The 11,545-nt window shown below is 47.3% G+C and overlaps 1 protein-coding gene and 1 pseudogene across 1 annotated transcript; both read right to left on the reverse strand.

The window, feature by feature from the left end:
• Window positions 1-536: 536 nt before the first annotated feature.
• Window positions 537-1,033, reverse strand: LOC101526529 (COX assembly mitochondrial protein homolog). The gene has a single exon (XM_036495651.2). It carries the CDS (start codon window positions 917-919, stop codon window positions 665-667), a length of 255 nt encoding a protein of 84 aa, XP_036351544.2. The 5' UTR covers window positions 920-1,033; the 3' UTR covers window positions 537-664.
• Window positions 1,034-1,526: 493 nt separating this feature from the next.
• On the reverse strand, window positions 1,527-10,974 carry LOC101525720 (ubiquitin-conjugating enzyme E2 R1-like; annotated as a pseudogene).
• Between the last annotated feature and the right edge of the window lie 571 nt (window positions 10,975-11,545).

Here is an 11,545-nt window from a genome sequence, read left to right on the forward strand (position 1 = left end):
TAAAAAATGAAATTTTTTTTCTTTGAAAAAAGGAAACACAAGTTTAAACTTGCATTGTTTCTAAAAGAAAACCACATTTATTTGAAGAAATTTAAATCTTTGGAAAATCTTACATGATCCTTACAGTTTTTCCATGTTAACAAGAACAGACAGGAACTTTTTCCTTTATCTATAGTATGTGGTAACCATTCACTTTTAAAACACCAAAAGGCTAGGAGGTGCCTCCAGATGAGCCCTAAAGAGACCTCACCTGCTCTGGCCCCAGAGGACCTTCACGCGACCAGTGCTCTGAGTGACTCTCCAGGAGAAAGTAGACATGGAGGTAGAATTCAGTAAATTTAGGAAAAGCAAAGGAAATGCAACATTTTCTTGTGCCTTGTGTTCGGCTTAGATGCAGCTCTGAGGAGCACTCCTCACCCCTCCCCACCCCCACTCCCAGCTCCTGGGACGCTGTCAGTCTCAACAACTTTGGAACCCACTCTGCTCAAGCGCCTTACCCACTGCTGTTTCCTTTTTTTTATTTTTTTAAATAAAGATCTTTATTCTAGGTGATACTTTCATAATTAGGATGAAACGAATTTGTATCTTGAGTCCTTTATCCAGGTGATTTAGACTATAAATGACTTCCATGGACATTAGTTTCTGAATGTCACTGGAATATTTTCTACATGTTGGTAGGAAGCTTCTGTAATCTTTTCTTAGCAGGAACTCCAGTTTTTCTGAACTCTTCCCTTTCCTTCAGGTACTCCATTTTGCATTCTTCATAAAAGGCTGGATCTTTATAGTAGGCAGTTAGACATTCTTTCAATGCAGAATTTTCTTTCCGACACTTTTCTACCATAAGGAGTCTAGATTCCTTGCAACATTTGGTAAAATCTTGAACTTGTTCAGAACACCTCTCTTTGGCCTTTTCTCTCATTATTTTAGGGATCAAAACATCTTTTTCAACATGTCTGAGATGCTGTTCTGCGGGGTCGGGGTCGAGGGCCGTCTCGGCGGGGAGGCACCGGGGCAGGAGGGAAAAGAGGGCGGGGAGGGGAGGAGCTCGGCTCCACGTGTGGACGCCCGGACCCGCTACCGCGAGCCGCAGGAGGAAGAGGAGGGGCACCAAGCAGGCGCGCGACGCCCTTCGCGAAGATCCGCCAGCTATTTTTTTTTTCTCAGAAAGCAGTTTTATTAGATTCAAAACAAATCAAAGCGGAGAGGGGAAGTGGCTGTTGACTACCACGAGGGGAGTGGGAGGTGGCTGCCGACCACCCCGGCAAGGAGTGCTGTGGACCTGCCCGGCCCACGTGTGCGCTTCCTGCTGCTCCTGCAGCCCGTGGGAGGGGCTGCTGCCTGCCCCCGGCCCCTGGCCCCTGGCCCCCAGTCCCTGGGACTGGAAGGAGCGTGGCCCTTCTCCTCAGACACAGGGGAGCTGCAGAAGGAAGAGAAAACGCAGGACGAAGCCCCCCTCCCCCCAGAGTGGGACCACATGAGACCTTGCGAGGTAGGCTGTGGCCCGCGGCCCAGTGAGGTAAAGCGGTTTATTCGGGTGGGTGGGCGCACGCAGCCGCTTCAGGCCTCCTCGGGGCCGAGTCCTTCTCCTCGACCCCCTCGCCGTCCTCGTAGTAGTCATCGTAGAAGAGGTCTGAGCCCTCCTCGGGCACCGGCGCCTTGGTTTTCACACAGTACTCGGCCAGTGTCGTGGGCACCTTGACACCGTCGCGCTCTGCGTCCACCTTGGTCCCCAGATCTGCTTCCGGATGATATCTGTGTACTCCCGGTCCTTCCCTCTGCTCTCCTTCCACTTCCTGTACATCACAGAGGCGTCCACGTTGGCCGGCGAGAAGGTATTGGGCTCCTTCAGGAGCGAGATCACACTCAGGAGGATGGTCCTGACGTTCTGCGTGGAGTTCCACCGCTCCAAGGGCAGCTCCCCGCTCTGGGGGTCGTCAGCTGGGGGGTGCAGGATGGAGATGCACACGTCTCCTGTCTCATAGATGTTGGGGTGCCACATCTTGGTCAGGAACCGGAAAGCTGGTGGGGAATACGGGTAGTCGAGGGGGAACTTCAGGGGAGATAAACTAAAGGAACTTCAGGCGGCCGGAAGATGGCCACCTCCCAGTTGTACAGGTCGCGCCACTCTCAAAGGACCCGACTTCCTGCGGAGGACAGTCTTCAGTGGGTCCTTAGTCATCCATCCACTGCTGGGCAGAACCAGAGTTCTCTAGACAGAGAAGGGATGGGGCAAAGTAGAATAATCGTCTTAGTTATCCATGCTGTGTGTCAACTGACTCCAAAGAGACGGTTGTTATCCCGTAGTTTCTACATGGAGGGATCTAGGTGCAGTCGCTGGGTCCTCTAGCTCCCCGCCAAAGTGTCAGCCAGCGTCGGCTTCTCAGCTCAGGGCGGAGGCTGTGGGCAGGAGCTACTCCCTCCAGCAATGTTGCCGGGGCAGTCTTGGGCTCACTGGCCACCGGCCTCCCTACGGAGCTGCTGTGTCAGCAGAGCCGGAAGGAGAGAAGAACCAGGGAACACAGAATAGTCAGGTAGAAGTCGCAGTGTTTTGTAGTCTGGGCAGTTGACATCCCAGCACCTGAACAGCATGCAATTCCATGTTAGAACACAAGCAGGCTTGAACTAGTGACTAGAGACACTGAGAAAAAAAAAATTTAAAAAGAGTTTCTTTTTGGTTAACACCAAATTTATAACCCAAATAAAAATTTGATTTTCTTAAAAAAAAACCTCATAGATTTCATCTTAATGTTGAAATGATTTCCAAAGAGAATGTATTATCAAATCCATTTTGAGTTCAGTGTGTGACATTTAATTGTCTCACCATTGCATGTGTCTGCAAAGCCAATGCTAACCCAGACTGTGAAATGAAGCGCTCTGGGGGCCAGGCCGCTGTTTGGCCCTAAGTGAACCCCTCTCTTTCACCTGTGCACTGTGTTTTAGCCTCTGCTTTGGATTCTTGTCTCTGTGGGGGCAACAACCTGGGGGCAAAGATGCAATGTGAAGCTTCTCTAAAAGGTTTGTAGGAAAATGTCTGACAAAAGCTATGCATGGATTTTGCAATACTTTTGCATTGATATAAGCCTATCTTTATTTTTTATTATTTTTAATAAGATTTATATATTTATTTATTTATTGGAAAGGCAGATATACAGAGGAAGAGAGACAGAGAGGAAGATCTTCCATCCTATGGTTCACTCTCCAGGTGGCCACAACGGCCAGAGCTGGAGCTGATCCAAAGTCAGGAGCCAGGGACTCTTTTGGGTCTCCCACGCGGGTGCAGGGTCCCAAGGCTTTGGCCTGTCCTCAATGGCTTTCCCAGGCCAGAAGCAGGGAGCTGGATGGGAAGCAGGAATGCTGGGATTAGAACCAGCGCCCATATGGGATCCTGGCATGTGCAAGGCGAGGACTTTAACCACTACGCTATCGCACCAGGCCCAAAATAAACCTATTTTTAGTGGCATTATCCATGGACTTTTGAAAGCACCTGTATAGCTCATGCAGCATGAGGTCTTATGGGGAAAGTGGGTTGCAAAGGTGTTGAAAGGGCTCTGGGAGACATCAGGGTGCTGGAATCCAGTCAGCACACACTGCCTGCCTCCCGGGGTTTTGGCTAGGCTGATCAGGAACTTACTTTCTATTGCTGACAAGGCCAGAGACCCTGCCAAGGACAGGGAGCAATGCAGGCTTGTTTGTTCTTCCTACTTTTCCTTCTGCAAAGGCCACTAAAAGGCAGAATCGCCCTAGAAGCAACTAGCAGGGTGAGAGGCAGGGGAATGTTCGAGTAGACTCTGCCACCACTGCTGCTTCCCACATCTTTGTAATAAAAATAAATAAATGTTTTTTTTTTTTAAAGAACTGAGGTTTATGTATATGCAATTTCAAACAGCAGCGCAAGGATCTGTGCTACAGATTTCCCTCCTCCCTTCCTTCCCTCTCTCTCTGGGTCTCCCACACGGGTGCAGGGTCCCAAGGCTTTGGGCCGTCCTCAACGGCTTTCCCAGGCCACAAGCAGGGAGCTGGATTGGAAGTGGAGCTGCCAGGATTAGAACCGGCGCCCATATGGGATCCCGGTGCGTTCAGGGCAAGGACTTTAACTGCTACGCTATCGCATCAGGCCCTCTTACTGAAGCTTAGCACTTGGCATACAGTGGTCCACGTTGTGGCACAGCACCTTAAGCTATTGCCTGTAGCACCAACATCCCAGATGGGCACCAGCTTGGGTCCCAGTGCCTCCATTTCCAATCCAGCTCTCTGCTATTGTGTTTGGGGAAGCAGTGAACTATGGTACAAGTGCTTGGACCCCTGTGTCATGTGGGAGACCTGTCCTATGAAAAACTTTTGCTTCCTGGCTTCACCCTGGCTGTTGCAGCCATTTGGAAAATGAACCCGTGGGTGGAAGCTCTCTCTCTCGCTCTCTCTCTTTCTCTCTTTCTCCTCTCTGTAACTCTGCAGTTCAAATAATCAAATACATCATATATATATATATATATATATATATATATATATATATATATACATACACACATATATAGTATTTGAGGTAATGCCATCAATTCAGGGGAGCTACACCCTCCCTGCTCTGCTGTTGAGGGTTGGGGTATCCTCTGTTGAGGGAGGGGCTTCTGATTAATACTGGAACTGCCAACTCGGAGTGTGGGGCAGGTGAAGGAGGTCATGTCCATCTGCTGGTGCAGGACTACCAGGAAGGTGCTGGTCTGAGGAAGGGTCTTGCGCACGTGGAGCTGGGAGCGGCCCTTGGCAGCTGCAGTAAGGCTGTGCAGAGCAGAAGGGGCTGGTTCCACAACCCCCACCCCAACTACCCCGTCTCAGGTCAGAACTTCTGGAGTCAGGGAAGCGGGACAGGTGGAAGCCCAAGAGAAAGCCAAAGGTCAAGAGTGTCTAGGAAATGAAGCTCCCAGCTTCCTAAATAGAGAAATAAACAGAATGGAGGGGCAGGCGTTAAGGGCTCACAAGTGCCCATCAGACGGACAGTGAGAAATCTGAACGGCAGTCACATGGGGATGTTTTAGAATGAACCATTTCCTGTCCTGCTCCTGATCAAGGGAGAAACTGATTTCTTTTAATTCTAAAAATGTAAATTAATAATGAAAAGATTAAATTAGCATGGAACTAAGGTGATTTGGGAGAACTTTTTTTTAAAAAGAAAAATATGCACCTGACCAGTTTTGTTTGAACAGAATTTTTAAAACTTCAGTGAATCATGTAATTTTTCTATGTCTCAGTAATAAACTGTCATATTGATTTTATTTAAAAAAATTAAAGTATTTGAGGGTCTGGCGTGGTGGCCTAGTAGTTGGAGTCCTCAAGCCTTGAACACTCAGGATCACATGTGGGTGCCAGTTTGTGTCCTGGTGGCCCTGCTTCCCATCTATCTCCCTGATTATGGCCTGGGAAGGTAGTAGAGGATTGTCCAAAGCCTTGGGACCCTGCACCTGCATGGAAATCTGGACAGGAAGAGACTCCTGACTCATGGCTCCTGGCTCCTGGCTCCTGGCTTTGGATTCACTCAGCCCTGGCTGTTGTGGCCACTTGGGGAGTGAATTATTGGATTAAAGATCTTCCTTTATGTTTCTCCTCCTCTCTGTATATCTGACTTTACAATTAAAAAATAAATATTTTTAAAAAAATTACAGTATTTGAGAATAAAAGGATGAGGGAGGGAGAGAAAGAGATAGGGAGAGAGAGAGAGATATTCAATGGTACATTCAAGGGGTTGACCGTCCGTGGCCAAGGCTGGACTGGGCTGAAGCCAGGAGCTGGGGACTCATGTCCATGGTGGTGTCTCCACTGGCTGAACCATCACTGCTGCCTCCAAGGGTCTGCACTGGTGGGAAGCTAGAGTCAGGAGAGCCGGGAATTGAACCCAGGCACTCTGACACAGGATGAGAGTGTCTTAACTGCTAACCTAAATTCCATCCCTAAACATCCACATTTTAGACCTTATGATTGGCCCAGCAATTTGCAACAATTATTTTCTCTAATCTGCTTAAAACAGATACACTCTAATTTCATCCTTATTCCTAAAGAGATAGTTCTGATTCATCAGATTGGAGAAATAACAAGATAGATATTTTAAAGTGTAAATGATAATTATTTAATCACATCTTTTGCTCTTCTCTTTTCTCAGCTCACTCGCCGCTGTCTTGGTAGCTTCATTATAAACATTTCCTTAGGTGATGTCAGTTGCATCAATGGCGAGTCTGTGGTTTTCCCTTAGCCAAGGTTGCCATCCCAGTACCATGGACAGCAGCCATTTCCAGGATCTGCTATTCACAGAAAAACAGAAAAATTCCTGGGTGCTTCCTGCATTTAAAAGCAGTCCTCATCTTAACGTGAGAAGTAAAAATAACCCACCTCCCCAGGAAAATGAAAGCGCATCCTAATGTCTTTGCGCTTTGGACTGCGGGGTAATAAACGGATCACTTACAGCATCCTGCCTGCCAGGCAGTCTCCCAGAGCTCCCTGTGATTCAGAGCCAGTTCCCATCAGCTCTCAGGACCCCTCGTGAGTCTACGAGAAGGTCCCAAGGCGCAGCACAGTCACTGCCATGCAGCCTGTGTCCAGCCCTCCAATTGACTATGAGGGGAAGGATCTTTTCTTAGAAAAGAAAAGAAAAGAAAAAGAAAGAAAGAAAGAAAAGAAGAAAGGGTTCACCTGTGAATAAGCTTTGTTCTGCATAACCTGGGATGTAGACACAACTTGGACTTTGCTTCTGAATCATTCTGATATGAAGTTGACTGGGAATATTCAAACTGGCCCTCCCCCAGGGCAGGCTGTCAGTGGCTGCTGGCCCACACTCAGGCCCGGGTGGCTAGGACCTGCTTCATCCCCCTCTTCTGGTTTCCCTCCTTTTTAAAAAAGATTGATATTTATTTTTATTGGAAAGTCAGATATACAGAGAGAAGGACAAGAGGGGAAGATCTTGATTCACTCCTCAAGCAGCCGCAACGGCTGGAGCTGAGCCAATCTGAAGCTAGGACACCGGAGCCTCTTCCAGGTCTCCCACGTGAGTGCAGGGTCCCAAGGTTTGGGGATTGTCCTGCACTGTTTTCCCAGGCCACAAGCAGAGAGCTGGATGGGAATTGGGGATACCAGGATTAGAACTGGCTCCCATATGGGATCCTGGCACATTCAAGGTGAGGACCTTAACTGCTAGGCTACCATGCCAGGCCCTTGGTTTCCCTCCTTTTGACTTGGCCTCTGTGATGCCGGAGAGTTTGCAGCTGCAAGAGGCAGGGCAGAAAGGCCTGGAAGGAACAACCCCCTATGTCTCAGGGATCACGGCTCCAACTACTGGGAGTAGAACAGGTGGGTCAGACAGACAAAAGCAGGGATGGGGGAGGGGAGCAAACACGACAGGGGCGGGCGTTAGGGGCAGAGGAACCCACCCAAGGATGCCTTGTGGGGATTATCTAGCATCATGCAGGGGCAGTGAACTAAGGGGGCTCCTGTAGACATCAAGGTGGTTACACTGCTCCTTGAAAATCCCCCCTGCACCCAGATGGGTGACTCAGAAGAAGCTCCTGGCTTCTGGCTTCGGGTTGGCTTAGCTCCAGCTGCTTTGGTCACTTGGAGAGTCAATCAGCGGATGTATGATCTTTCTGCCTCTTGTCCTCTTGTTCCCAAAGTAAATCTGACTTTACAAAAAAAAATAAGTAAATCTTACAAAAGCTGTTATTCTTTTTAAAAATCTGGATATTCTAACATATTTTTAGATCTCATTAGTGTGAATATTTTTTATATTTGTATATCCAGATAAATCCCCTGCCCTCTGTTGGGATTGTACTGATATCTGTAGTCAATTCCAGGCCATGGATTTTTTTTTCTAGGCCACACATTTTAAAAAGAAACAAGTTTAGAGGTGTGTAACCAGGAGTCTGAAAGCTGAAGCCAGCATTGTGGCACAATGGATTAATTTAAAATAGATGTATATTTGCAATACCTATCACACGAGATCTCTCTTCTCAGTTTCCTGCTTGCTTTTGTTCCCTGCCGGCTTTCAGTCTTCGCGTTGTGACGGTTCTGCAGAACAGCCGCATCAGTTTCTCCAATTGCCCGCCAGGTGGCTCTGCTCGTCTTAGAAAATAAACCTGCTCCTGCCGTGCACCGCGCCAAGCAAGAGCCGTGCGCAGGAGGACTTTGTGTCGGCTCTAACAGGTGCCAAGGCGTGGAAGGCTGACGGCAATCCAGTACACCCGGGATACGCTAGGACTGACCCACGTGGATTGTAGTTTCCAAAGCATGCTCCAAGTTCTAGGGTTTTCTGGTAGTCCTTCCGGGAGGAGTCAGGATAAGAAGCAGTTAGGGTCTCTGGTGAAGTTATTTTTGTAAAATAGAAAACCTTGCTTCTTTCCATTGCTTACCGTTTCAAGAGCACATCCTGCTTAGCTTCCCACCCAGTCCCCTTGAGAGATAACAAAGAGAACCAACATATCACCCCCACCTACAAAAACAAGGTGGCATAAAGCAATTCGCATCTCTGAGCCTCTTGAGTCACTGTCAGGGAGACGGTGCCTGAGATTCAGCTTGTAAGAATTGGAGGGAAAGCCACCAGTCACACCTTTTTAAAAAAGATTTATTTATTTTTATTGGAAAAGCAGATACACAGAGAAGGAGATTCAGAGATTCTCTCTCCCCAAGTGGCCACAATGGTCAGAGCTGATCTGATCTGAAACCAGGATTCTGGCGCTTCCTCTGGGTCTGCCACAGGTGCAGGGTCCCAAAACACTGGGGCCGTCCTCCACTGCTTTTCCAGGCCACAAGCAAGGAGTTGGATGGGAAGTGGAGCAGCCAGGACATGAGCCGGTGCCCATATAGGATCCCGGCACATGCAAGGCGAGGTTTTAGCCACTAGGCTATTGTACTGGGCCCCACCAGTTACACCTTTATGGTGTCCATTCTGTCTTGAGCAAAGTGCCCGACATTATTGAATATTTTTATTTTTTCTTCTTCTTCTTTTTTTTTTTTTTTTTGTTCTTGCCATTTGAGTGACTCCTTTGTTCCGCCTGCCAGAGATAGTCCTTAAAACCTTAAACCTCCACAAATGCTCAGTTGGGTCTCTCCTCCCTTGGAGCCCTTTCCTGTCACTATGGCAGGAGACTTCTTTCCCACTCTGTTTTAAATAAATCTCTGCACACTGAAGTTGTCCACATGAAAATTCTTCTTTCTTATGAGAGAAGAAATGAGGCTGCTGTCATCTTTTCACATCGAATTCCCCGCAACACTTCTAAGTTCCATCCTTGGAATTTCTGGGAGCAGCTGTTCTTCCCATGAGTGACAAGCAGAAGCACCTGCAGGCTGGGAGGGGTCATTCTGGGGAAGGACCTCACTTTCAACGAAACGTGGGAGTCTTTCAGACCACAGGAAAGTGAAGCATGGCACAGGAGCTGCTGGACACTGAGCTCTTTTGCTCACTCCTAATTACTGATGCATCCATCTCAGCATTAGCAGAGGGAACAATTCGTACCACTGCAATTTGTGGTTACGTCATTGGCAATGATTTAAATTTTGCAGGTGTATACATTTAACAACAACTTATTTCCCTTATTTGAAAGGTGAAGAGAGAGAACCAAGTGAGAGACAGAGAAAGGTATCTTCTATCTCTGCTCACTCCTGAAATAGCTGTAATGGCTGAGAATGTATTAGACCAAAACCAGGTTCTGAAAACTCTCCATCTAGGTCACGCACATGGGTGGGAAGGACCCAAGCACATGGGCCATCTTCCGCCACATTCCCAGGCTGTTTGAGAAGGAGCTGGAATGGAAGTGGAGCATGTAGGACTGGAAACAGCACTAGGATATGAGATGCAGTCATTTCAGTGTTATCTTAACCTGCTGTGTGCCAGTCATAGGTGCGTGCATCTTAATGAATAGGAAAAAGACAAAAAACATGAACAAAAATGTTGGAAAAAAGACCCCCCCCTCCATTACTGCTGGGAAGGTAAAATGCAGCCCCCTGAGACAAAAAGTTGTCTAACTCTTAAAAAGTTAAATACCTATTGACCATGTGACTTAGAAATTCCATTCCTGTCTACCCCAGAGAAAGGATACACATGTGTGTCTGTACAGACTCCCCCATGAATGTTCATAGCAGTGTGGCTCACAGCAGTCAAACCCAGATGTCCATCAACTCCTGAGTAGATAAACAAAATATGGCAAATGAAGACAGTGGAGTAATGATCAGCAATGGAAATAAATGAATTTTTGTTGGTCCTCAACACATTAAAAATAGAATTAATATGTGATGCCAAAATCTCACTTCTGTGTACATAGAAGTAGACATGCATACATACACTTTATATTCATTTGAATCAGAAGTATGGTCTTGGAGAAGTACTTGCACATGATACTCTTAGCAGCGTTATTCCCAAAGGCTAAACATGGAAACAACCTAAGGTCATGGAAGGATGGATGAACACAGTGTGGTATCTGCATGCAATAAAATATTCTCCAGCCTGGAAAAGAGAGGGAATCCTATCTCATGCTACTGTCTGGATGAAGCTTAATTAATATGTTATCAAAATAAGTCAATCACAAAAGGAAAATAATGTAGCGTTCTGCTTATGGGAGGTATCTGAAGTAGTCAGACACACAGAAACAGAAATGATAAGTCAGATAGTCCCTCTGTACCTTAACCTGCACAGCTGTGTTCCAAGATTACCAGGGCTTCCCCCCATTGTGGGTGCTTGACCAGAGCTGTTTTTGTTTCCTGTAGCTCTCTCTCATCCTAGTTTTTGACTGTTCCGGGTCTGCCAGAACAGTCATCCCTTGTCCACTCATTTCCACTATCTGAATGTCACTAGCCACTCTCCTCTGATATCATTTCCTCACTAGCCTTGGGCTTATGCCCTGTTTCATCTGAGCCTTCACCCAGCTGCTTCTGCTGGTCACCCTGGGGACTTTCAAGATCTTGTTCAGTCTCCATGTTGGTAGCTGTGGCCTCTGGAGTTGCCATGGCCACATAATGAGTTCTGAGATCAGACCTGTTCACGATAATGACCTAGGCTCTCTGTTGGCTGCGTGATAGGCTTTGTTGCTAGCCTGACACGTCACAGGCTTAATGGAGCTGAAACCACGCGCCGTTGCTCACTATCTCATTTCAGTTTAGCTCCCTTCCACCCCCGTCATGAGCCAGATGCCATGTTCTGCCAGGAGGCGTTATTGAGAGCCGGAGAGGGGTGTCCTAATTCAGACACCGGTTCTCCCTGAGCTTGTTGGGTCAGCTGCCTGTAATGTATCCCGCCCCTGTCATGGAGCAGTTATCTGTGATGCTAACTGCAGACTTCTGATGCGTTGACATCAGAGGTAATTGCTTTAAGTGTCTTTTCCAGAGCTTGGAACCAACTGAGAAGCTAAATATTGGACTTACAAAGCTTTTAACTCAGGGTAGAGGAGGAAGCAGTCTGCTCTGGCTAATCATGTCATTGATTACATAGGAAGCAGTAGGGTGTTTTTGTTTGTATGTCTTTAAAGATTTAATTTTATTTGAAAACTAGATTTAGAGAGAAACAGAGAAAGATTCCATC

Source organism: Ochotona princeps, chromosome 6 (assembly GCF_030435755.1).
Source record: "Ochotona princeps isolate mOchPri1 chromosome 6, mOchPri1.hap1, whole genome shotgun sequence".
Lineage (NCBI taxonomy): Eukaryota > Metazoa > Chordata > Mammalia > Lagomorpha > Ochotonidae > Ochotona > Ochotona princeps.

Excerpts from the sequence above, each read along its gene's own strand:
- LOC101526529 (XM_036495651.2), bottom strand. The coding sequence starts at position 919 with ATGAGAGAAAAGGCCAAAGAGAGGTGTTCTGAACAAGTTCAAGATTTT.